The following is a 27,570-nucleotide window of genomic DNA, read 5'->3' on the forward strand; positions in this document are numbered from 1 at the left end:
AGAGCCATAGCTCAGGCTCAGTCTCTGGCTGAGAAGGCAGAGGAGGAGCTACTCCATGCTCTGTGGCTGATGCTTTTCACTCGAGCACCAGCGGCTGTTTATTTTTTATTTTTTTGAATCTCAGGGAGGCTTACTCAACAATGGAGATTGATTTAATGATCGACAGTTGATTGTTTTCTGTGCAAAGAATGAGGACTCTATATGCCAAATATGCTGGTCTCTTTGTATCATCCTTGGTGACAGACACAAATGACATTTCAGCCGACAGGCTATCACAGAACAATGCACACACGATGCGTTCCATTTTATATATATATGCAATTATATTTTGATTGATTTGAAGTTATATTACAATGCAACATTGTGCTTTTTTTGCATTTGCTGAAATAATTGCAAGGATTTACTGACTGAACGATAGCAACATGGTTATGAGAACATGCTATTGTTTTATTTCTTAGCTACCTGTTATTATTTTCCCAAGGGGCAAAGTGATATTGTGAATTTCAATTGCACTATACATTACGGTGCTTTCACATTTGCATCTGTTATCCTCAACAGGTGTGTAAAGGTTTGAATGCAACCAGCATGAGCTGCTCTGCTCCCTCCCTGGTGGAAGACTACCATCCAGGCTTGGATAGCGTGAAGCACGCCGACGAATTTGGCTTCATCTTCAACAACGTGCAGGCGCTGCTGGTTTACAACAACACCAACCTGCTTTATTACCCCAACCCTTACTTTGAACCCCTCAGCACCACCGGGGTCCTAGAGCAAAAGCCGGGCTCGCCCATCATTCTCAAGGTGTGCACATTCTCAAGTTTCTCAAGTCACCAGATGACAAATTGATTTCATGTGACTTAAAGATGCACAGTTGAAAGTATGAAATGAAATACAACTAAACCAGTAATTGTCATAAGAGAAAAACCATCGCCACTGTCGAGTGTTTTATCTCAGTTGTTCACAAGCATCTCATTGACAGGCAATGCGGGGCACGTTTTTGTTTTTTGGCGGTCGTTTGAAATCGTATTTCAATAGGCCTTGTGTTTTGATGTGGCACATCTTAATTGCAAACCCTCTCGTGTACCCACAGGGCAGAAACCTGCTTCCTCCAACCTCAGGAGGGGTGAAGCTGAACTACACAGTGCTGATTGGAGAGACCCCCTGCTCTGTGACCGTGTCCGAGAGCCAGCTGCTGTGTGAGCCGCCCAACTTCACTGGACAATACAAAGTCATGGTCAGTGCAGACCCAGAGCTCGTTAGCATCCAACTTTTTTTTTTCTTTTTTCCATCTGTCCCCACGTAGGGGATTTTATCTTCATTATAATTTCAAACTCCATTATTCATGCCCTCATCGTTGCTCATTCAGCCGAGGGAAAAAGGTTAAAGGGAGAGCGGTGTGAGTGTGCTCTGAGCCGCCAAAAGGTTCTGTAATCCACTGCAAGAATTTGTAATTGCTTGCTTGCATTTGAGTGCTTTCCTTCATTATGAATGCAGCTGTGTTTGTTTGCGCAACATTTAAGAATATAATATTTGCTCATTTCACAGCATTTCAGAGGTGGAGTGCAGACCTTTTGTTCAAACTGAACATTGACTCAATGTCAGTGTCCTGTGCTGATCTTTCAGCGTATTGTTGAAAGAAACATCATTGGCAATTTAAATTGCTGCAATTTAAAATTTACTCCACAACTTCGACTCTCTATGAGGCAGTAGAACCACATCTCCTAGCCACTCAGAAGATAAATGATGACAAAAAAATAGCACGATGGCCTCCCAGTACAAAGGTGCAGGGTTCAACTCCGGCTCCGGTTTTTCTGTATGGTGTTTGCATGTTCTCTCAGTGCCTACGTGGGTTTTCTCCGGGTACTCCGGTTTGCTCCCACATTCCAAAAACATGCATGGTAAGTTGATTGGACACTCTAAATCAGGGGTCCTCAATCCTGTTCCTCGAGGGCCGGTATCCTGCAGGTTTTCCAATTCTCCCAGCTGCAACACAGCTGATTCAAATGATCAGATAATCAGCAAGCGCTACAAAAGTTAGATAACGATCATTCAGGTGTGTTGCAGCAGGGAAAGATTGAAAACGGGCAGGACACTGGCCCTGGAGGAACAGGATTGAAGACCCCTGCTCTAAATTGTCCCTCGATGTGATTATGAGCCCGGATGGTTGTTTGTCTTTGTGTGCTCTGCGATTGGCCGGCAACCAGTTCAGGGTGTACCCCGCCTACAGCCCGAAGACAGCTGGGATAGGCTCCAGCACACCCGTGACCCTTGTGAGGACAAGCAGCTTAGACAATGGTTGGATGGATAATCATATGCAGTTCGAACGGGATTGATTTGATGTCACCTGCACTAAAGTTGTCCGATGGATGGATGGATGCATGACTGGATGGCTGGATTGAGGGATGGCGAGATGAGGTCAGTAGTTAATTATACTCGGGTTAAAAACAACAACATTTGGGGTAACAACTGGACCGATCCACTACGTAAGTCAATATGACCCCCTTCTTGCGGTGTCTTGTACAAATCAGTCTAATTTTTTGGCTTGTTTTCTGTCAAAACAACCCAAAAAGTTGGGTCAAGTTGACCGAATCGGTCCATTTAGTTGTTTTTCACCCAACTCTTTTTAGAGTGTACTTAGATAGCTAGACAGACCGATACATGACCATCTTCAGTGTCTCGTTTTGTAAGGGATGACAATTCTAGGTATCCCTCCCCAGGTTCAAGTCGGTGGCCTCCACGTCTCACCTGGCGCTGTGCACATCATGTCAGACAGTCTACTGACCCTTCCAGCCATCGTCAGCATTGCCGCCGGCGGGGGCCTTCTCCTCATCATTGTCATCCTCGTCCTGATTGCCTACAAGCGAAAGTCTCGTGAAAACGACCTCACGCTCAAACGCCTTCAGATGCAAATGGACAACCTGGAGTCGCGAGTCGCCCTGGAATGTAAAGAAGGTGAGTTGGCGAGCGGTGGCGTCGAGAAGGCTGAGTTTATGCCGCCATGTTTCCACCCAGCACTGCAGTTCGATTCACATATTGTGACTGAAATACACTGTTCTCGTTTTGCATATCTATTATGGTAAAGATGATAAAATACCTGATCGGAGCCATTATTTCTTCAAACCTTCCTTTGTGGTACCAACTACAGTGATAGGGTGCTTAAAATGTAGCGCAGGACTCGGTACACAGTGTGGATTGATGGACAGATGGTCACTTTCAAAAAACGAGGTTTGTCTTCTGTTGAATTTATTGGGGATTTTCTGATTTTGGGCTATTTACGTAGCTGATGCACATATCCCACCTACTCGACACAAACCATGCCAGGAACAAGAAAGAACGGGATTTACCCATCGAAAAACGAATGAAGAGGGCTAGACAGCTTGCTGGTCATGTGATTTTTGCTCACGATATAAATTTGTGAAGCATGTCCCATTTCTTATGTAACTCTACTTGTGTGTGTTGTATAGAAAGCAAATCACTCGTGGTCTGTGTGTTTTAAATAATGCAGTGGCACAGTAGTTGAATCTCCGCCAGCGTGTCATGCACTCAACTATTGTGACAGCCTCGGCACTACAAAAGATTAATTATATTTACCCATACCCGTATATGCATACATTGTATTTCATTTTTGTACACATAAAAATGTTGAACTTATTGCCATGTTAAATCCAATCTAACCCACTTTCATCAAGTTTTCTGCACCTCAGTGCGATTCGGATCAGTAAATTCTGATCCCGCTTGCTTTTCCAGCACAGGGAAATGCAAAATGGCGTCATGTAACCCAAACAATCAAAACAAGTAGATAAATGTGACAGTACAGTAATGTGTGCATGTTATTTTCATTTGAATACAGAAGGGACAATTCTCTGTCCAAACAAAGCAATTTGTCTTCCTCCAACTGACGAAAGCAAACCGTACGAGAGTGCTCGAGCTCCTGAAAAGTGAGATGATACAGGCGGAATATTTTCGCCATTACAGACAGGACAATTCTTCAGTCATGCATTTCGTTTAATTTGCAAACCTTTTGGGAGATTCAATTTTGAGCCTCTACTGTATAGTCTTGTAGTTAACATTTCACAATAAAAAAAAATGATCCTCTGATTCTCTCTCCTCCTATAGTGAGGTTGTTTATTCTGAGCTGTGTTTACTTCTTTCCTTCAAAGTTGTACTGAAATTTCCCCCAAACTTCTTGACTGGACACATTGATGAGCGACTCAGCAGTATCGGAAACGCAGAAGATGAACATTTTCGTCATTAAAAGTCACAGTGAGGCTGCCTGCAGCCTGGATTGAGATGGGCACACCAGCCGCAGGGAATTGGAAAGGGGGGTGACTACATAAAGGGGGGGGGGGGGCAGGACTGCTGCTGCTCCCGTGATAGTCTTCAGATGGGGGAGAATGACGGGGGCCTCCCCCAGTGCGGCAAGGCTGAGTCACGGGGGGGGGGGGGGGGGGGCAGTACAGAACTGGAGACAGAAGTCGGCCAATTAGCCGACACTCACCTGCAGCCTCATGCTGAGATGATCCACACACTGCTGGGGCCAATTTACTGTCTCCGCGCTAAAAAATTGGGTGAGAATGGGAGGTGGAGTCGAGGAGTGGGGTGGTACTCTGTGTTTTTTTGCTGAGGCTCAAATGTGAAATATTGAGTTTCTCTGAAGTGAACACTACCTTGGGCTTTGACTGTCTGCTTCATCATAGTGGTAGTGAACACCATGAAGATAAGAGCGATTAGTTCTTTCCTGCATTCCCCCTAACTGGCTCCCCTTTGTTTTTCTTCAAAAAGCCTTTGCCGAGCTGCAGACCGACATTAATGAGCTCACCAGCGACCTGGACAGAGCTGGCATTCCGCATCTGGACTACCGGACCTATGCCATGAGGGTGCTCTTCCCTGGCATCGAGGATCATCCTGTCCTCAGAGAGCTGGAGGTAACAACTGAACTGAGAACGAGGGGAGTGTTCTTTGCACTCCACTTGTGAGAAGAGTAGAGGGTAGCATCATGCTGCTTATCCTGTTTGCCCCTTCGCCATCTGTAATTTGACTCAGCATAACATAACCAGCCTACTGGCTATTATTACAATTAGTCCGACTTGCTTTAATTGTTTTCTATAGGGGGCAAAAAAAAAAGTAACAGGTATAATGCCGCATAATCAAACAACTCTTTATGGTATCATCATTTCGTGTATTGGAAAAAGTAATAAATTAAAAGGCAGTACAAAATGAATTATCACAAATTTTAGTCAGGGTTAAAGGCTGCAGATCAGTTAAAAAAAATCTTCAGGATCCCAGACAGCAATATCCCTCCAAATAAAGTAATCGGTGAGTTACACCCAATATCCCGCAAGGTCAGTTGATGGCCATCTTGAGATTGTTTTACAGTCCAGTGAAGTTGTGTGCTAAAGTCCTAACATACAAGCACATATTAAGTCAAATCAAATGTCTCATGCGTATCGTTCTGCAGCGGGTTTTGGTTGAGCTTTGTTTCCGAGTGTTTGAAATCAATGGCTTTCTTTTCAAAACAACCACAACAGCATGCGCCGAATTTCGTCACTGAGATCGTCTTACTTGTGCAACTTTGACATTTGGTTGCTGGATCAGGGCGCCGTACTCTTTAATAGACGCTGGTCAATAATTGATTAAGAACATCTCAGTTACTCACCATGAGTGGGGCTGTCTGCCGGCATGGACTGAAACTGGAGTAGGTTTGGTGCCTCGGGACAAAAAAAAGCCCAAAAAAACCTCAAGGTCAGGCTGGAAGTTGAAGAGCTAGAACACCCGAAGACATATCAGTTCCATCATTCACAATAAATGGAGTTTGTGGATAATTCGAGTTAAATTGGCGCCATATTGGACATAATGACACGCTGATCTCTTTCTAATTAGGTGTCGGGAAATGGGCAGCAGAATGTGGAAAAGGCCCTGAAGCTCTTTGGTCAGCTCATCAACAACAAAGTGTTCCTCCTCACCTTCATCCGAACTCTGGAGATGCAGCGCTCCTTCTCAATGAGGGACCGCGGCAACGTGGCCTCGCTTATCATGACGGCCTTACAGGGACGCCTGGAGTACGCGACAGACGTCCTCAAGCACCTTCTGTCGGACCTCATCGACCGCAACCTGGAGAGCAAGAATCACCCCAAGCTGCTGCTGCGCAGGTAGGCCACAGAGCTTCAGCTCGAAATGGAATGGTGGGAGGTGCCGGTCAAGATGGTCTGACCTCATTTTGAGTTCACTTGCATGGTCGCTAGTTTTCATTTTGCTCTATGTTTGCAATTGAAGTTAAGGCACCACATGACAGAGGTTGGCAAAACTGTTCTGGGCATGTCCAATCTCTTGAAGCTACGGTTGGATGATAAATTCATTTTATGAGTGCTTTATTTGCATGTGTCCAAAAAGACCTCAACATCATACATCCATCTGCTATGAAAAATAGTGCACAATCACATTTCTGCAAAAGGATACGTATCGACTGATGGAAGGTTACGTACTATAGCTGTGTTGTTCAATTTTTTAATCGTCAGTCAGGTTTCCCTCCCTCGAGTCGTTAGGTTTAGCATACGAGCTTAACACTGCACATGCTTTGCACCAGCAAAAAACATCTAAACTGTCCGTAAAATTCCACAATCTGTCTTGTGCTGTGGCCTGGCTCTCAATGTCAGCTTCACCAATTCTCCAGGCTTCAGCTTCTTATGAAACATTCACAAGTGGTTGAACTTAACTTCTCAGCCCGTCCCCACTCCCTCGCTCGGCTTCAGGTCTCCGTTGCACATTGTTTTCCGGAGGAAGCGATGCTTTTGCTAAAACTTTAAACACCTATGAGATCCATGCCTCTTTGTGTCTTCTGCACTTTTGCAGCGCTCAAGCTTTTCAAATCGGTCTGATGCAAAAAGTGTAGGTGGAAACATGGACCGTAGAGTGCATCTTATGATGTCGTTTACATATCTAATGAGCTGGAAGAGAAAGGCTGTGTTAAATTGACAACAACCCAGTAAAAATGTGAATGCTTTTCTTCTTGTGGTAACACTGATGTTTTTTTACTTAATAATCAGACGGTCCAAACTGTTATGATCACGAAACCTTTATTCGCTGTGAACTCAGGTAACATTTTAGCAACATTAACTGTCACCCAAGCAAGATTTGACATGAACTTTTTTGCTCACGAGCCCCTTCACAGCGTCACTCGGCACTCTACACTTTCACGAGCCCTAATTTAGTTGTAGGTGAATAGTTAATTCCCTAAAACAGAGATCAAGATAAATGAGAATAAACCAAAGGAAAATGGGAAAAAATTGCTTGGTTAATTTGCATATCGTCACGTCACTTCCTATCGAAACTGCTGACAAACTTACTATATTTTGTTATTATTGGGCACAAAGCGCAACTTCAGACATAGCATGATTGCACGCTAAAACATTCACGAAAATGCATGCTCACGTATGCCTTTAAAAGGGTAACGGTAGCAAAACTGAGTTCAGTTGTACTTTTTTGAAGTATAAACACAAAAGGTTCCCTCCATGTCACTGTCAGTCAGTCTCGTTGCCATGCAGCTCCTCAGAAATTATGCCAGCTTTTTTGAAAGCTCGAACTGTGAGAGCAGACACATGAACGGCTAACGGTTAGCCCAAGCATCCACAATCCATTCACATATTGTGGCATAACTCACCGGGGGTGCCTCCGAGTCTTAATAAAGCTGTTGTCTGCATACTGTCCTCAGTCGCGTCCCCCTTTGTATAAGCAGTGTGTCGGCAGAAAATACTCCCAGTCAGTGAAGCGGAGCGTTCCAAAAAAGTCACAACTATTACAGATTTTGGACCTCCTTGCCCACACAAGGCACGCCGCATTATAAGGCATCCCGTCCACTTTGGAGAAAATGTAAGACCTATAAGCGCACTTTATTATCGTGAAAATACGGTAGTTTAGCATTTGCTCCCTGCACAAAAAGCCCAGTTGGTTTGGCTGGAGACATGATGTGACCTAAGCGAGTGGATGGACATCAATGGCGTCACATAGAGAAAGCTGCCCAGTTCTCAACTCTTCAAAGCCATGAGTCTAATTTACTCAATGCCCACCGTGGAATGCTTGTTTTCAAATGTCTAATGTGTAATAATGTAAACTCAGCTTTCAATCAAAGCACACTTCCACTTCCAGACTTAATTCTGAAGTGTCCCTCTCAAAAATGGCTGGACATTGCCATTTTTGTTCAATTCTTGTGGCGTTTTCAGTCACAAGCGGTGTTTTTGCCCTTAAGAGGTAGCGAGGCAGCTGGTTAGCTCTCAAGCGCCGTCATTCTGATGTTAATGCTCCTTAAGCGTCTCGGTTTGAAAAGGCCACATTGACAGTCGGCTAAATAAACGGGCAAAGAAGAAAGAGGCGTAAAATACACATGGTGACAAGTGGACCTGGATTAAGCTGTTATTTCATATGACAGCGGGGTCTCACACCATCTCTCCATTTTTATGATTGGCTATTATTAGGAGCACAGCGGTTCGCAATCCTTGGCCACTGCCTGGAGGGCCTTTTTAGGGTTTTTTTCTTTTCTTTTTTCTATTTTCCCCGCTAGCTTCTGAAGATTCGCGCGGATTAGCGATTAGACATGGCTGAGTAGTGCTGCTGGTCCTCGACGTCACCACTGACTCAAACACCCATACGGCATGAGTGATGGACCTTTATTGTGTTTTTCTCAAGTATCCTAACAGAAGTTTTGTAGAATGCGCTGACAACTAATTCTGTATTCTGGGGTTACCCAACACAAATGATATCTTTTGGTTAGGAATGTAAATCAATAAGATTCTTGTTTTGTGAAGGAGTAGTTCCTAGCGTTTGCAATATTTTAATGTTTAAACCCCCCCCTCTCCAATATCTAATTAATATTGCGTTCGTGAAATATGAATTAAGCAGCAAAGTCCACCCATTTTTTTTTGTCCATCTCAGAGGGTTATTTGCTTCTAGCAACTGAATATAATATCACAGTGCCTAAGGGCTCAGGTAACGACCAATCATGTCTCACCTGTTTTATGGGTTTGGTCATGTGACGTTCGCAAGCAAGACCTCTTTTTCCAGCACCGAAACCTCAAATTTAATTGTTTTTCTGCATACTGATTTCTCTTTAGAGTCCATTTTTGCTGTCCATATGCAAGTGTTAGTAGAGGCGTGTCTAGCCAGTATTTGGGACGCTGCACTCCACTTCACTGGCGTATCCATGAATTATTGGTAAGACCCACACAACTAGCACCTCCAAGTCACCCTGGACAGACACAATTTGCATCTTGACCTTGAATTTTACAATTTTGAAAATGTCGCAAAATGTTCTAGTTTGAAATTTATGAAATCTGAAAAATCTGGGGTGAAATAAATCCTGCGCCTGGAGCACAATTTTATTTGCAATTCCATAATGTATTTGATTTATTGTATTTTTATTATACTGAAATCCAACACACTTTCATAGTGTTTGTGTAATCTTCATAACCATCTAAGAGAAAGGCAAATAAACGTGAGGAAAGCGTAACCTCTTTGAGTGGCGGCAAACATTTGAATCATCGTTCGCGGTTAACAGCTTCCCGATTGCCCGGGGCAAGTGAAATTTGGCCACGGGCAAGGTCAAATTATGGGCAACTTACCCGACCGGGCAAGCATTTTTTAAAGCAGCCAAATATCTTTAATTTCGACGAAAACCTACAATATTTCGGCCGAAAATTGACAGCCGGAGGTTTTCTTACCTTCTGCGCATCTTTCTGCGCATGTTTACAAGTGGCGACGAGTTCGTTCAAATCCGAACATTTCGGATTCCTCTGACATGACTAAAATAGCTTGAATATTTTTAAGTAGACAATTCAGTTGTGAGTAAGGAATAAAAAATTTATAATATTGCATCTGGACATTCTGCAAATTTCATTTAAGCAGACAAAATGCAACTACCTATTTCCGATTTTTCACGACTATTTACCGAATACGTTGGAAGTGCGCATGTTTGGAATTGTTATTTCCGTTTCCGTTTATTACCGAACATGGAGAAACGTGCGACTATTACGAAGTTTTTTTCGAGAATTCCAAGGCCAAGCCCTCCAAAACAAACGGATAAAGAGCCTCAGCCATCAACATCGGGAGTTAAACGAAGGACGAAGGGAAAATACAAAATCCCAGCACTATTTAAGCAACGTTGTGACGCTACTAGTACAGTTACGAGTACATCTTCCGGTGACGATACAGAGGCCACCTCAACGTCTTCCAAACTCAACAGTGCTGCATCTTCTGTCATTCGACTGGATGCTGCAGTAATCTCCAGTGATTCCGATAGGCCTACATCTCCCAAGAAGTTGTGTTAATGTGTTAATATTTTTATATAAGAAACCCTTATGCATGTAACGTATTTTTAATTCTTTCGAGGCAGGAACTGTCCGAACAAAACATTCATGCAATTTGTAATTAGACACTTTGTCATACAAAAAGTCACTCAGGGCAAGGTCATTTAATCTTCGGGCAAGAGAAAAAAAATTGTCACTTGCCCAAGTTGGGCAAGTAATTTGGCCACTCGGGCAAGGCAAATTTTAGTGGCACTTGCCCTATGGGCAAGCAGTTTTTAAAGTTAACTTCGAACCCTGTGAATGCAAAAAAGCATTGAACGTAGGTAAAACATTTAGCCCCCGGCAGCCACAGTAAATTCATAGCAAGAAGAGAATTGTTCTTGAAATTCAAATAATTCATTTGGCAACTCTGAGTCTGCACAGACACTTCATGGGCTGAACAACAAAGATTTCTTTTATCTACAAGCGTTAGCGCCACACCACCGCCTGCCTCTGTTGCATCAACACACCTTTTTTCAGATTCTGCACACGCACACTCGCGTGGCTGATTATCTCCTGATAGTATTTGCTCATATGTGAGTGTTTAATTGCTGATGCGCTATCTGCGCTTTAATAGAATAAGTGTGCTTCTATCGGTTTTCACTTTCAGCTTTATTCGAGTCATCACTGCAGATTTGTGCACTTTCACATTTTGGGATTTTAAAAATAAAACCAAAAAAAATGGATGTGCCTTTCTGGATTGTTTTTCGGGCCAAATGGTAAATTGTATAAAACATTTTTAGTCTTTGTCTGCCAAAAATGTGTGTCTTACCTTGTTTGGTTTTGTTCTCTGATTTATAAATCACTGCGTGTCTCGGCCTCACCACACATGACCAACCTCCTCCATCCCTTCACCTTTGCAACGTATCAGAGCTCAGAATTGAAATCAGTAAATGTTGGTCAGCAATTTAATTCCCACATGCATAACTTGGTTGGCACAATTAGCAAAATAGTTTCCAATCTATCCCCAATAGAATCATTTTTGCTGTTATTACTAGGCCAGCATGGGAAGAACTTTCCGGGATAGAAAATTCCTCCCTGAGTAATTTTGCCGTTTCACCCAGCGTAATGTTATTTTAATGGAATCACAGAACACTGCTTCAATCACCCAGAGTCTTTTAAATCTTGCATTATTTTTTTTTTCTCCTCAGCATTTTTGTAATGAGGTTTCCCGCTCATGCAGAGCAATGGAGTACAATGTTATTAATTGCAAGAGCATTGTTTCATTAGTTTCACTGAGGGAGCATCGCCCCACCCCTCCATAGCCTCACTGCACCCGAGCTGCCATTAGGAGAGACAGCAACGTGCAATACGACTCTTCAGCGCTGTGTTGGATAATGAAATCCGGATGTTCTTTAATGAAAGTCAATTAATGGGAAGAAGAGGATGAGGAGAAGGTGAAGACCAAAGTGAGTTTCCCCTTCCCGTCCCCGACATTTAAAAGTAAAGATACAGTCTTGAGGAGTCGGCAAAGCCCCCTGCACAAAAGCCTTTATTTGACTTCCATCTTTGGGACTTGCTGAGCTTATTAAAATGCTTAATGAGTTCCATTAACTTCCAGCACGTTGAAGTCTCATGCTAGTCGGCAAGGGGACCGTCGTCGTGAATATGGGGAGTGTGGGTGGGCAAGGAGATGTGAGGGGACCTGGAGTGGGTGGTGTTGGTGGATGGAGATTGCTTGAGTGTTTAGTCAAAAAGAAATCATTTTAAATTTATTTTAAATAAAAGAATATCACTAGCACTGTAAACAAGAGCACAATAACCAAAAAAAATCAAAGGAAATTAATGATTGAGCCAGTTTTTATTTTTTGTTTAAATTAATTTTATTTATGTATATGTTTGAGTCATCTACATTGCTCCCCCTCCTACCTCCCCGGACCCCCAATCAATGAAACATTGGCTCACACCCGCTCGGACAAAGACAGGGTGGATTGACAAATCATGCAAATATCAACAAAACCAGTGCAGCTCTGCTTACCTTGTGGCTTTCACATATCGTTTCAAACGGCATACTCCGTCATTGGATCTTTGTCCAGCCTAGTGTCCAAGTCATTGGTTTACACGGCGCTCCTGTTTCCTGACTTTGTTCATGTGACAGTCGCAAGCCGAGTCGTGATTGTTCATTACTTGAACCCTGAAAACCTGAGATGTCATTTTCAGTCCACAGCAAGTGACACAATGGTCACCTTCTGCCTTTGCCACAGAACATATTGAAATAAATATTTGACTTGGCTTCCCCTTTAAAAAAAAAAAATAATAGTGTGAGTACTTTGCATAGAACGGCTCCCCCGCAGACGCACTTTTGGGAATAGGCAACAAGAGTTACTATTGACTGTTAATATCCCAATTGATGGGTGGGCCGTCATTCCAGGGAGCCAAATATTTATATGCAAGTTCTCAAAAGTCACTGCTCCATAATATTTGTATATAACTAAACTACATTTTTATATACTCGTTAAATCGACTGAAAATAATTCATCTGTATTTTGCTAGTCCATGACTATGAAAGAATAAACAATAAAAACTTCTTCAACTGTGCCTCACATTTCCCTAATAAAAACGGTCAACAACAACATTGTAAATATTTTTAGCACCAGGTCCATCCACAACTTTTGACACTTTGGAGTCTCCAGTGAACCTAACGTGTTTTGGGAATGTGGGAGCAAGCCAGTATACCTGCACGAAAGATTCAAACCTCAAACCACTTGGCTTTGAGGCAGACGTGCTGACCGTATCTTTCCGCGTGCCGCCTAATCACCTGTTCCCATTCCCATAAACGAGCGTGACTGCTGGAAGAAGCACTCAAAGGGGTCATTTTACAGTTTTCATGCTCAATCAAGCAACATCAACCGCATGTCTAAAGGAGGCAGTGAGGTTGGTTAGTGTCGGGGGAATTTCTGGTTGCGGAGATATTGAGAGAGCGTTTTGGCAGTGCTCCGGCGTTACCTGGCTGTGGCTGCGCTTGTCTGGCCACAGCTGAGGCTTGTCACAGCTGCAATGTCTCGCTGCGCTCAACCATGCACACACACGAATGCCCTCTCTGGTTCCTTTCAGCCGCTACAAGCACAGAAGTTGCAGGAAGTTCACAAGTAACAACAGGAAGCCGCCCGAAGGCTCCATCACTACCTTACCATGAATTATGGATCGCTTTTCTTTTATAAAAAAAAAGTTCTGACCAACTCTGTTTTGTTCTTTTCGTGCCCTTTGTTACCACCGCAGAACAGAGTCGGTTGCAGAGAAGATGCTCACCAACTGGTTCGCCTTCCTTCTGCACAGGTTCCTGAAGGTCGGTTTGGACGGCACACACACACACACACACACACGGATATTGCTGACTCAATTAAATAATGGAAATGTCAAGTATGAGTGCCTATTTGTAACATTGTTGGGCTGCATAAGACTGTTCTACTTTTGTGACATTTTTGTATTATTAATTTTTCATTTCATACTACAACAATATATCACTGCAATTCGACTTTAATTTGAATTGAATAAGTATGAAATATTGAATGTTATCTGTTTTTGAAGGGCTAGAAATTAATTTTTCTTATGATTTTCTGTGAGAAATCCGGTCATTCCGCTCGCTCATCATGAGGTGCCATTTGACAACTTTGCAGTTTTAAAAGTGCTTACATTTTGAGTGAAGTCATTTTGCTCATTGGAACTTTTTTTTTTTTTAATGTAATGCTTCCATCCATCCATCTTCTGTACCGCTTCTCCTCACTCGGGTCGCAGGGGCGCTGGAGCCTATCCCAGCTATCTTTGGGCAGTAGGCGGGGGACACCCTGAACTGGTTGCCAGCCAATCGCAGGGCACACAGAGACGAACAACCATCCGCGCTCACACTCATACCTCGGGCCAATTTAGAGTGTTCAGTCGGCCTGCCATGCATGTTTTTGGAATGTGGGAGGAAACCGGAGTACCCGGAGGAAACCCACGCAAGCACGGGGAGAACATGCAAACTCCACACAGGATGGCCGGAGCCGGGATCGAACCCACCCCCGATGCTGTCTCTCACTGTGAGGCCATCGTGCTAACCAGTCGTCCACGGTGCCGCCGTAATGCTTCCATTCTTATGTAATTAAGAAACACACTAATATCAAGCCTGTCAATGCAGCTGTAAGATGCTGGTAAAACAACAGCAAAAGTTGAAACGGTGAAAAAGTGTTCAAGGCTAGTTAGTGTAGGGCGCTCTTTTTTGACCTTCAAATATCATAGACCAGAAACAAACTCCTTTGACTGGGTCTCGCAAGTGTCTGAAGCCTGCAAGCTTTCATGCATCTCGTTTATGTGCATTGGCAGGAGTGCGCCGGTGAACCTCTTTTCATGCTTTACTGCGCCATCAAGCAGCAGATGGAGAAAGGGCCCATCGACGCCATCACTGGAGAGGCCCGCTACTCTCTGAGCGAGGACAAGCTCATCCGACAGCAGATTGAGTACAAAACGCTGGTAGGTCAAAATAAATATTGTGCCTCTTCATGCCTCTGTAGGCCATGCCACAGATGCACTGATATCTTTAGGAGAGAAAAAAAAAATCGAGCCATTTTAGCCTTTTGGTCACTTGCTTCTTCAAATCTTATTTGTATAGTTTATGCTGGTGATTAACTCGTCATTGATGAGGCCCTTGTGATTATTCTTGTAGTCTTTAAAACTGTGTTACGTGTGGTGTGAATAAATCAGTTTTGCACTAAGAGCTACTTTGCAGATGGAGGTGTGCAATTTCCTTCCTTGTGAGAGTAAAATTAACGAATGATCCCATCGGCTCCCTTTCGGTCCAACATCAGGCCTTGTTGAGGAGATTTGCTTTCACATAAACTCAAACAAATCACGGCCAGAAGCGGCAAATGGCAACGCTCTGATTGCTCCGACTGGAAATTTCCCTCATTATGCGCTAATGCCCCAGCAGAGCTGGAAATTGGTGTTTCGCCGAAGGTGTGAAATTTGATTTTCGGACACTGCCGTGAGCGGAAATGCTTTCTCCAGTCCGCCGTCATGCGACTGAGGAGAGGCTATTGAGTGCAAAGCCTGGTCGCAAACTGTTTTTCTCATTGCAAAGATATACAGGCTTTAAATACAGTCTATACATATATATATATATATATATATATATATATATATATAAAATCATAATCCCTAATCCATCCCTTCTGGTAGCAGACATTGAAAGTGCCTGATTTTACAAAAGTGAAAAGCTTGAATAAATAATAGAGCTTTGTGATTATTGACAACTCAAAAGCACTTCATGGTAGTCTTACTTTTGTTATTCAACTTCTATTTGTCAGCCAAAACCTTTTTTAATTGAAGTGAATCATTTATCGTTAATGTTTATTTTTGAAGAGAAGTGGTTTGAAGGATGAACAAATGAATGCATTTCCAAAGCTTTAATAAACAAAACATAAAAGAAACATTCAACGTGCCAAGCAAAGGTGATTTGTGAGGCAAACTGTTCATACTGGAGACTGTTATAGATTCATTGTAAATTGGTCTAATCCCCCACACTTCCCCCTCAACGCATTTTTGTCTCCTCCCTCCCTTTAACCAGATCTTAAACTGCGTGAACCCGGACAACGAGAACAGTCCAGAGATTCCTGTAAAGGTGCTGAACTGCGACACCATCACCCAAGTGAAAGAGAAGATCCTGGATGCCGTCTACAAGAACATGCCTTACTCGCAGCGGCCGCGGGCAGTCGACATGGACCTCGGTATGATTCACGCACATCATCTGGATCGCATCATTCCCTCCATTTTAAAATTTATTTGAGCAGTGATTTCATAAATGAATACTCATTCAGGATCTTTATAGCTATGCCTAACTCCCACAAACCCCACTCATGAGATTCAACAGCGTTTGTGTGGCCCTTCACTCTCTCCTTGCATGCCAGCATGTGTGTGACCTGGTTCTCTTCGTTTAGTTTGCAACACAAAAATACACAGGTAGCTTTCGAAGTTAACTTGGAAAAGGTGCAATTGTTGTGTCATCAGAGTGGCGCCAGGGACGGATGGCTCGCGTCGTGCTGCAGGATGAAGACATCACCACCAAGATAGAAAGCGACTGGAAGCGACTGAATACGCTCTTGCACTACCAGGTCAGCGTTAGCACACTTGGAGGTCTAGGCATCAAAAGATGGAAATTTGAGTGTCAACATGCTTGCCAGCATATTAGTTTATTGCCTCCACCCACACTTTTCAAAAAGTGAGGCGTGGGGTGTCAGAGGACATCAGGGGATTTGCAGCATATTGAGAAAGTAAAGCAAAAAATATTGCTAAAGTTATTGTCTTGTTCTGTGCCCTTAGTGATGATTTAATTTGGTGTCAGACACACATTTTTTTTCTTTTGTTCTTTCAAAGTTTTTAAATGTGAGTTCGGTCTCTCAGAAGCGGAACGCAAAGTCCTGGCATGTAATTTAAAATGACTAGAAATAGATTTTATATGATGAGGTCTTGAAGCTGATCACCAAATTAAAAAAAAAAAAATAAAACAATAACCAATCACCCATCCAATCAACAGATGAACCAATCTATCCTATCCAATCTATTTAACGAACTTATTTCTTTACTATACAGTCGACTCCGGCTATTTGCGGAGATTGAGACCGGCCCAGCCCACAAATAGCCAAAATTTGTATACAATCAACGGCCATTGAAATGCATGGGGGGGGGGGGGGGTAGACAATTAAACTCTAAATAATTTCCCCAAAGCACTGACAAACATTCAATATCAAAACATGTGGGTAGTAACCCGATAAAAAAATACCCAAATGTGGAAAAAAAATTGTGGAATATTTTTTTTTTTTTTTAAATTGACTGCATATGCTGAGAAACGTTGGATTATTAACAATGGCAACACAGAATGTCCCTGGACCAAACCAGATTGTATTTGTTTTTATGTTTTATATTGTGAATCCGATCGACTTCATTGATCGATCGGCAATCCATGACATTCCAATCGATTACCAAAATATTCAATCTGCGTCAAGTGTACTTTACAATACGTATCCATCTAATCTCAGTGACTGCCGAATTGTTTAAGTAAGTCAAAGTTTTACTCTCGCGTCCTTGTTGAACTTTGTGCATATTAACTAGTATGTGCAACAGTAAGTGTATTTATTAGTCAGTCATATGAGAAATGTCTAGTGTCCATTTGCTGTGTTTTTCTTTTGCGCATTAAAACCACCGGTGTTGAATGCGCGTTCATCCTGCTCCCTCCGGATGGTTCCCTACAGAGCTTTAATCCTTGATGAAGCCCTGCAGCTTTATTGTTTCCACAGCATAATAGCCCCTGTGTTGCGCTCTTCTTTTATTTATTGCGTTCGCCCCATTGGTTCTAAAGGACCGTTAAAGCTTTGCTGGTTGCTATCGTTGGTATCGCCTCTGCATGGCGACAACTCAACTCACTTTAGCGAGGGGCATGATGAAGAAAACTGCAAGAGGAAAAAAAAAAGAAAGAAATACTTTAAAGGCAACTTGGGGACACAGAGTGAGCACCACTTTGAGTATTTGCTAATGCGCTCCTTCTCCCCAGACTGAAAGTATTAAAATTCATACCACACCATTCTGGGAAGCCCCCCTACCTCCTTCTTTCCCTCTGGCTATTGGTTTACATAACCTGGATTTGCACACCTTCCCAGCTGCTGCACACCCACAGTAAAAGCATAAATGCATATATTTGCATTGAGCTCAGAATCTTAGTGGACTGTATTGAACCTCGCACATGCTCATGGATAAACAGTCGTGGATTTCAGAATCATCAGTTCATTGGCATTTATATTCATCTTTAGTTAATTTCATGTGGTTTAAAATACAGACACAGGTGAATTTTTTTGTACTAGACGAGAATTATTTTGAGAGAATAGTACATTCCACAAACATCATCAATTAAACATCTAGTGCCTTGTTGAATGAAAAAGAAATGTGGAAGAAAATCACTGAAAAGCTGAGATCTGAGGCTTTGAGCTATCTTGACTTTCAAATACGCAAACCGAGTGTAACAAATAATTATTGTCGAGAGATATGAACAATTTGTGAAAGCTGTGCATTGACTGTCAGTACAGCCGATACCAAAGTTGAGGAGCGGCAACTTCTCCTGCCTGGGGTGCCTCGCTGCATTGACTTTATGTTGTACATTCTGCATTTTGTGCGCGATTGAATTTTTTAATATGATCGCTCAAATTTCATGCGATTGCCAAAAAATGTAATGATTCGTTTGTCAGTTCCATTCCTTGTCACATTCAAGGTCAAAGGTCACATGTTCACCGGGGGATTAGCGTGAGGATCTGTGGGCAGTTGTCCACCAAAGGAGATACTCCACAGGGGACAGGTTCGGTCCAGGGTGGATGGGCCGCTTCGGGAACGAAAGATAAATGCCAATAGCTCGGCACTATCCACTCAGTTTAATGAAAGGTGTTATCGCAGGCGGGCCCCGCAGCCTCCTAACGCACCTGCCCACTATCGCACCCACACTGGATTATCCCTGAAGGGGTGAATGTGCACGCCTTCAATCATTTCCTCTATCACAAGGACCAATCTCTGCCGCTGCCTCCGTGTCAGGAAAGCATTGGCCGAGATGGAGGGAAGCGTACTAGGCGGACGCCGACACAGAAGCTATTTCACGCCTCTTATATGGAACTCATCACTGGAATAATAGCACGGGAGGTCCATGGCGTTGGTTTATTAGAGCGCAGGCCGAAAGGAGGCGAACGCAAGAGGTTGGGGAGACAAACAAGGAGGAGTTGGGATGATAGAGATTGAAAGGTTAAGACGAGGATGTTGTGGGGGGTTTCATTTTCGCTCAAGAAGGTTGAGGATTCCTCTTCAGGTGCAGCCGCTGGTTCATGAGTTTCTCCGATGTGGCTGACAGAGGGCAACACTTGCAGCCAGATTGCTTTGGATCAGTTGCTTTGTACTATGGTTCAAGTTCAATTCCGAATTATACCCTCCTAAGTGGCTAAATTTGAAGAAATCTATACGGACACATGGACGCACCATCGGAAGGTGCAAGGCGGGTTCCAATTTGACATATCATACACAGCTGACTAGATCGTCCGAAATGACATCTCTGCTGCTCCAGTCATGTCAAGTGCAGCCACCGTGCCCCAAACTGCTTGAGAGTAATGAACAGACATGAGTGAGGGGAATATGTTTGGATTATTCACACAGGCCTTATGTAATGTCTTCTTTCCTTGTACATTTTTAGAGAATTAAAAATACATGAAGACATCAGAGCATATTATTAAATGATGGGCTCTCCTTGCAGGCTATTCCAACACACTAAATCCTTGACACTGAAAGCAAACTGCAGATGTTGATTGAATTTGAATTTATTAAACGGCAGCATTCGGTACGATTTCATGCAGTTCTTCAACTTTGATCCATATGTGACGATGTTTGTGTTCGCAGGTGTCGGACCGTTGCGTGGTGGCTTTGGTGCCCAAACAGACGTCGTCGTACAACATCCCGCCCTCAGCCAGCATATCGCGCTCGTCTATCAGCAGATACGGTGAGTCACTCGACCAGATCGCTACGCGTGTGCATGTATAGACGACGATGTCTAGATCAGTGGTTCTCAATTTTAGGCAACTCGGGAATCATATTTTATTGTTGTTACCAAGTCGCGACACATTCTAGTATAAATCAAGACAATAAAGAAAATGTATTGTTAAAAAAAATCTAAATATCATATATAGAATATATACCTAAAATAATATATATATTATTTATGAATTAAGGGTCAGGTTTAGCAAACGGTGGATTTTTTTTTCAGGAATCGCGAAATCCGTATTGTACCAGCTGTTATGTCAAACACACAGATTCAGAATCAGAATGCCCTTTATTGTCATTGTACTCAGGGTGCAACAAGATTCGAGTGCTTCCCCGCTCCAGTTCAATACAACAATAATTTAATTAAATATATAAAATAGGCTAATTAAAGATGAAATAATTAAACACAAAATACACACACGCATATCAAAATCCCGATGATGAAAAAGTAACGACATTTTTTAAGTCTGCGTCAAAAATACATTTTGGAACATATAAAGTCATCTCTAATCAAAATTTCAAATCAGCTTTTTTGGGTTGATCGGACCAAGTGCACTGACCGACGATGCTTTCATTTCTTCTGTTGTCGTTATTGGATGTGCACTCATCCATCACTAGTCACCAAAGCTACACCTTGACACTCGTTGATGGATTTGTCCCCATTTGCATTTGACACAGAGCCTTGACTCGATTTATACGCTCTTCAATTTGTCAAAAATCAGTTCCAAAAATCCCGCCATCCAGGTTTCAGCCAGGTCATTTGTTCTTGACAAGATGGAGGGGATTCCCCCCTCCCAAAGAAAAACGCAATCTAGCATGAGCATCATTCTAGGCTGGGTCCCTTTTGTGGTGAGGTGTTGCCTGGTCATATTTAGACACTTTGTGTGGCTGTATTGGCAGCCCAAAAAAAAAAAAAGGCTTTGTAGCTCATCCGGGCCTTTGAAGCTAGGTGAGAGAGATCCTCACTGAGCTCCTCACTGCGTGCGATGCTCAGATCCCAAATCTCTGGGGATCGCAGTGCCGGGAGACTCTTTCTAATTAGTGACTGAGAAAGTGATGTGTTATCGCCAAGGAGCAAGGAGGCAGCAATGTGAGAACAGAGTTGACGTGCTGAGGGACAATGGGGCCTTTGGCTGCTTAGCAACGCTTTGAGATGCCGTGATTTGAGCGTGGCTGCATGTTTTTCTGCCCGTTATGGAAGAAGAGGAGTAATAAGGTGAGTTTTTTAGGACGAGCCCATCTCTACATGTTCCACTCAGCAAATCCGTTATTGAGTCAGAGATCAAAATAACCATAAAATGACAAAAAAGAAAAATAGAAAGGGCAGAGCTCATCTCTTTTTGTTTTTGTTTTCCATCCATTTTTTAGCTCTCAGGCGACTCCCCGGTTTGTGGAAGTTAACACGGGATGACCAATCGGGCATTCTGTGCTCTTTTTTTCTTTCTAGGGGTGGAATGATTTTTGTTATTGTGACTCATTTGGCGAAAATTAAAAACTAAATGCTTCACACCACCTAATGGAAATCAGTTTAGTCGCTTTTGACACTGCCTTAGGGGCAAACATGATGTTGAGTGGTTGCCTGAATAAAATGAAAAGCAATAAAAATCCTGAAACAAAGAATCCAAATTTGCTGCAATGACCCGAAAGAGACGTTTGAAATCCTGCCAATTTGCAAATCGAGTTCCACGTCAAGTTGTCACTTTTAAGTTATTATATTTACAAATAAGGTTTGGATGTGAAGCATCACAAAATCATTTCTGGTGGCCAGCAAATCACTGACATACAGTATATCTACCTCCTGAGAGTATTATTGAGAAGATTATAATATAGAGTATAAAATGCACATAGTTCATGATTGTGAAACAAAATTGATTTTGACAATTTTTTTTTTCCCAATCTTTCAAACAGATTCTTCGTTCCGTTACACTGGCAGTCCAGACAGCCTGCGGTCTCGCGCTCCGATGATCACGCCGGATCTGGAAAGCGGCGTAAAGGTGTGGCACCTGGTGAAGAATCATGAGCACGGAGACCAAAAGGAAGGAGACCGCGGCAGCAAGATGGTTTCTGAGATCTACTTGACCAGGCTACTCGCTACCAAGGTAGGCACTGAAAATATGCCAATCTCGTATCTACAAATGTTTGTGGTATCAACAGAATGGCAACCAGTGGAAATCTTAAGATTTAAGAAAATCGAAATGTGTAAGTTGAGGAGTCATCTATAATTTGATATCAGCCCATAAAACATTGTCCCACAAATTGTTTAGGCTTCTTTCTGTCCTTTTGGCCTTTGCATCCTCTGGTGTAGTCTCTACCTTTACGTTTTTTATGTCTTTTTAAAAAACTAGGCGTTCATTTCTCCTCTCAAAAATGTCTTGCATAGGCACATACGAAAAATGTTCGGTTGATTAAAGAAGATCATTGTTTGCCGGTCAAAAAAAAAATATTTGAGAAGCATTGGCTTTAGGATCATGGATCATGAAAATGGACGAAATCATTTCAAGCAAATCATTAATGGTAGTGCTCTCATGTTCCCCGCAGGGAACGCTCCAAAAATTTGTTGACGACCTGTTCGAGACATTGTTCAGTACGGTTCACCGAGGCAGCACGCTGCCGCTAGCCATCAAGTACATGTTCGACTTCCTGGACGAACAGGCCGATAAGCACGGCATATACGACACGGATGTACGCCACACGTGGAAGAGCAACTGGTAAGAGCCCAGAGAGGACGGTAAAAACCTCATCTTTTGTGTTTCGAAATAAGATCACTGGCAGAGAATTCGCCCTCGAAGTGAGCACCCGTCACCCTTACCCATTCTCTTTGTCTCCATCCTCCAGCCTTCCGCTGCGTTTCTGGGTGAATGTGATCAAGAACCCGCAGTTTGTCTTTGACATCCATAAGAGCAGCATCACGGACGCCTGTCTGTCTGTGGTCGCTCAGACATTTATGGATTCTTGCTCCACTTCTGAGCACCGCCTGGGCAAAGACTCCCCTTCCAATAAGCTGCTCTACGCTAAAGATATCCCCAATTACAAAAGCTGGGTAGAGAGGTAAGCTTTATACTTCACGCAGCATTCCCATTGCGCGCTTGTTCAAGTCTTCTTGGTTACATCAAACTTTGATTCTCTATGCCGGCCCACACATCTCACATTCAGTCAATGCGCACATGAAATACACTCTTTGATGCGAACGCCTCTCAAAGTGCGACCTTAAAAGATCATTTAGAGTTCACCGTGTTGGTTGCAAGAGATGACAAGCGCTGTCCCGCAGGTACTACGCCGACATCAACCGGCTGCCCGCCATCAGCGACCAGGACATGAACGCCTATTTGGCGGAACAGGCCAGACTCCATTCCAGCGAGTTCAACATGCTCAGCGCCCTGAATGAGATCTACTCCTATATTAGCAAGTATAGCGAGGAGGTAGGTGCTTGCCCGTATGACAAGGTGGATGGGACGTATGGGTGTCATGAGTTCTGCCATGCTTACATGAGGATTTTTGCTAAAAAAAAAAAATAAATTAAAAAAAATTGGGCCAGAATTTGTAAACGGGTCTAAAGTGTACCTTTTATGAAACAAAAATATTGGCATGTATGATTGTCACAACTGAAAACCTTTACAGCATAAGCATAGAAGCCAAAAAGGACATTCATTTTACCTGAGCTGGCAGTGAATGAGTTAATTGGCGATTTTTCAAAAATTCAAGGAAGAAACGTCACCGTTTGGGGCCTGAATTATCCGTTCCGCCATGACTCAATGTGCCTTCGGAGATAGCGATTACCCAACATCATGTTGTGGACACAAAGCAGGAGCAGGATCACACGCACGCACACGTCAGATGACAGCAAGCATAAAAGGACGGAAAAGAGAAAAGAGAGCATTTATGGGAACGTTCTCTGCTTCTAATGTCAGCTCCTCCTTTGGGAGTCTGACCTTTGCGTTGGAACAGCGCACCGCTCTATCTCGCGCTCCTTCCCCGTATGCCGCCTCTCTTTGCGTCCATTATCCAGTCGGCTTGCCCCTTTGCTTCCCCAGCGGATCACTTAACGTCGCGTTTTGCAGCTTCTGAGCAACACATTCAAACATACATTACAGTACGTTTTGCGCCCAACGCAAGAATGAGTCAGAACGAGGGATGCTACTTTTTTTTTTTTTTCAGAACAATACCAGTACTGAACTCATACAAATACCAAGTAACCCGATACCAATAGTACTCGTAGTCTCCATTAAACCATGGACAGATAGATTTAAAGTAAGATCTATTGACCTCAGTATGGTATTTTTTACTTCAAAATTGAGAAGTTTGTCATCAACAAAAAAAATCATTCAAGAATTAAAACAGAGTAGATGAAAAAATGTTGTTGCGGTGTTTTCATTTTGAGGTACATTTAGGGGCAATCTGGTAATGCCATTTGGCACAATGCATTTAATTATTTAATGAATCCTTGTCATCTATATGTTTGTGTTACTAGTAGATGAATGCACATTAAATTGGACTGTCACATTTGTTTGATTTATGCTGCACCGTTTTTTTGTTTTTTTTTAACAAATTTCGGTTTTGCGTAAAATCCTGTGAAACCGCTCAGTTCCCACTAAGCATTAATATAAACCTGATTATCATAGATATTCTTACACAAGTTGCATCTTAATGTGCATATGAGAGGATTGACATGAATACAGAAAGAGAGAAAAACATTATTTGACCCATGCATCCCTTTTAGTTACAGATAATACCAATGTGATAGCAATACGCGGTATCGGTACTTGCCCGTCCCGAGTCAAAACATCGCCAGATGTCGGCTGCTACCTGAAAATTATGCAATAGATGTTTGACCATCTTAAAAAGATGCTTATTGCATTTTACATGTGAGGTATGTTAAGCTCCAGGGACAGAATTGTTCTCAATTAGAGACACAGTATACGTACTCTTTTATTGGGTAATGATTGGTTTAAATAATTGCAATAATAAGAACAACAATGGCATTAATACAAAAGTTTCTCCAGCTGGTATTACCAAGATGTATCGACGTCTGTAAAAAAAAAAAAGAAGAGTATTCACTCTTCCCTGCTTTTGTTTCTTTTCACGCTTTACACTGAATGTTGCCATCACCCTGATTGGGATTCCTCCTGACAGGCAAGAGAGAGATGAGAGAACCAAACACAACGCTTGTCTAAAGCTGACGTTTGAACCTTGACAAATGTCGTATTTACACGACAGGACTCAAAAGATAAAAGGGGAAAGGCTAATAGATAAATATTCCTCAACAAAGACAAAAGTCGATTTTTTTTTCTTCTCAGACACTTCTGGAAAATGGAAAAAAAAAAAACTGAGTTTGGCTTCTGCGACTAAATTTTGTGACCTGGCCGTGTTCTCTTTTTGTTTCTGTCCAGATCACGGCGGCCTTGGACCAGGACGATCACGCCAGGAAGCAAAGGTTGGCCTATAAAGTGGAGCAGCTCATCGCCGCCATGTCCCTCGAGAGCTGAGACTAGACGAGCCGCTCGTGCAATACGGACGCACGCTTGCTTTAGTTTGTGTCCCAGACTCCGCCATCTTGGCACATGACCCTGGAACTCCGAGGCTCTCACCCGGAAAGGGATGTCAACATGGAAGGCCAAAACGGGACTTATTTATTTATTGTTGTCGTCTCCCGGGACATTGTCCAAATGGAACTTGTGTGCGTGTGTGTTGGTGTGTGTGGTCGTGTGTGCAGGACAAAAGCGGTAAAGATCTCATGCCGGACTGCTGCATTCAGATTTTATTTTTATACTCGGACGTTTAAATCATCATCGGTTACCATTGGAATCACCACCTGCGCTCCCCTAAATTTCAGAGTTGGATGCAACAGTCACATGACTAAGACAGTGTACAGGACCAAGGAGTGAAGGAAAGGGAAAGGCGGCATGCATCTGTAAATGTAGCACTATCGATAGGGCCAATGTGAATGTAGAGCTTTGGGGGGTTTTTTTCTGGAGGGGTGAATGGAAATGGGCTTCTAGGATGTTTTTTTTTTTTTTTTTTTTTTTTTTTTGGAGCTCTTGAGTTGCCCGTCCAATAGCTTCCCAAACCTTAAGCAGTTCCCTGCATCGCTGCTCATAGCAAGCCAAAATCCTCTCTTTGCATCTTGTTTTCATATCGTGTTTTTGTTTTGCATGCTGTCCCACATCACTTATGTCAGCTGTTCAAGCGATCGATCCAAGTGCCAACACGTCGAGCTGGCCGGTCGCAGGCCTCGATAGGATCACCGCCACCGCCGCCGTCTTTGCACAGGCAGCAAGAAGCCGAGATGTGTGGGTCTCGTTTGACCGAGTCCCAAAAGACTCTTGCTCAAAAATCGGTTAATGCTTTACCAGTTGGAACTTCAAGGCTACAAGGCTACAGCTACGAAACAAAACATCAAAGAAAGGAGTTATCAGACTCGTTTTGTTGAATTATTCCAGATGGTCACGTGACAACACTGATCTTCCGATCTGCTGTTATATTTTGTCAGACATATCTACTCCATATGTTGTCCAAAGCGCTTTAAGCAAGCCTCATTTTCACTTTTTTAAAAACATATCGGCGTGGCCGTACACTAGACAACAGCAGACAGTCTTCTTTTGGTCCAATTCTAAATCCTTCCGCTTGCGTCATACCAAGTGTTAGCTTGTGCTAAGCTAACCTTGCTTCTTTTTTTTTTTCTTATTTCATCTCCCTTGCTAGGACCGCATGAGACGCCAACCGTAAGTGACCAAAGGCGTTACTGACTGCTCAAGAGTTAAATTCGATGCTCATCTGAATTTCGCGCACTTTCACAATCGACATAAACACATTAGGCTACATACTGTAGCAACCTTCTCAAGTTCTGTGGTTTCCTTTGGTCTGGGGTGGCCATGAACGTGACGAGAGAGGGAGGACATTGAACAGCTGCAGAGTGGGAAGGGAGAAATGACAATGTAAGTTATGCACCTGTTAGCGTTGTTGTTTTGGCCTGACCCGTTCCGACTCAAACACGAAAATTCTTTCGTGCACAGCCCTGCTTTCTCGTGGAAAAGCATTTAATTGTCCTGCCTGTCACTAGATGTTGCTGGCATGGATAGATGAACATGTATAGAACTTAAAAACTTTTTAAATTGACGTTAAAAATACGTTTGCAGTATTATCAGATCAATTATTTGGATAATTTTCCATGGCACAGCTGATCTAATGGTCCGCGGTACGTTCATTAGCGATCACTGACTTAAGCATTTAGTTTTAGAATCAAGAAGGCAAAATTCTGAGCTTGACAATATTAGTCTGATGTTATGACTGAATGTGTTTGCTCATAACACATAGTTTAAACCATGTCATAACATTCCGGATGAAAGGTGGCCTTAGATATGATCCTGCTCCATTTTTCGATAACACCCGCAAAGCAAAGGTGAAGAAGAGTATGGACCGGCTCCGACAGACGTTGCCCGGCTCGCCGTTTGAAGGCTGGCGTCAGGGAATGCTGATGGGGATGGAGGGGCGCGAGACCCCCCTTCAGCTTCCTGTTCCTGCTTTGAAGCTGCTCTTTGATCCGACTCGCTGGTTTTGCGGCGGACCTGAAGAGCTAACAGGCAAGAGGAATTCAAGGCTAGGCGACGACTGCGATGCTGTGGCCACGTCCCGACAGTCGGGTACGCGGCGAGGTTGCTTCTCTGCCACGTCAGACTACTTCCATTCGAATGCCAAGTCCTTTATC

The 27,570-nt window shown here is 43.0% G+C and overlaps 1 protein-coding gene across 1 annotated transcript in view; it reads left to right on the top strand.

Moving 5' to 3' along the window:
- Positions 1–26,939, top strand: part of plxna2 (plexin A2) — a 175,454-nt gene extending 148,515 nt beyond the window's left edge. Inside the window, exons 18-32 of the mRNA XM_088289798.1 lie at positions 559–798; positions 1,088–1,231; positions 2,715–2,949; positions 4,780–4,922; positions 5,878–6,146; positions 13,551–13,617; positions 14,634–14,780; positions 15,874–16,033; positions 16,314–16,417; positions 19,728–19,827; positions 21,777–21,967; positions 22,407–22,576; positions 22,704–22,916; positions 23,137–23,287; positions 25,256–26,939. Coding sequence (XP_088145924.1) covers positions 559–798; positions 1,088–1,231; positions 2,715–2,949; positions 4,780–4,922; positions 5,878–6,146; positions 13,551–13,617; positions 14,634–14,780; positions 15,874–16,033; positions 16,314–16,417; positions 19,728–19,827; positions 21,777–21,967; positions 22,407–22,576; positions 22,704–22,916; positions 23,137–23,287; positions 25,256–25,351 — 2,430 coding nt within the window. The 3' untranslated portion in view covers positions 25,352–26,939. The remainder of the gene's footprint in view (positions 1–558; positions 799–1,087; positions 1,232–2,714; positions 2,950–4,779; positions 4,923–5,877; positions 6,147–13,550; positions 13,618–14,633; positions 14,781–15,873; positions 16,034–16,313; positions 16,418–19,727; positions 19,828–21,776; positions 21,968–22,406; positions 22,577–22,703; positions 22,917–23,136; positions 23,288–25,255) is intronic.
- The last annotated feature ends 631 nt before the right edge of the window (positions 26,940–27,570 follow it).

Source organism: Idiotropiscis lumnitzeri, chromosome 3 (genome assembly GCF_059441095.1).
Source record: "Idiotropiscis lumnitzeri isolate Australia: NSW breed Sydney's pygmy pipehorse chromosome 3, RoL_Ilum_1.0, whole genome shotgun sequence".
Taxonomy (NCBI): domain Eukaryota; kingdom Metazoa; phylum Chordata; class Actinopteri; order Syngnathiformes; family Syngnathidae; genus Idiotropiscis; species Idiotropiscis lumnitzeri.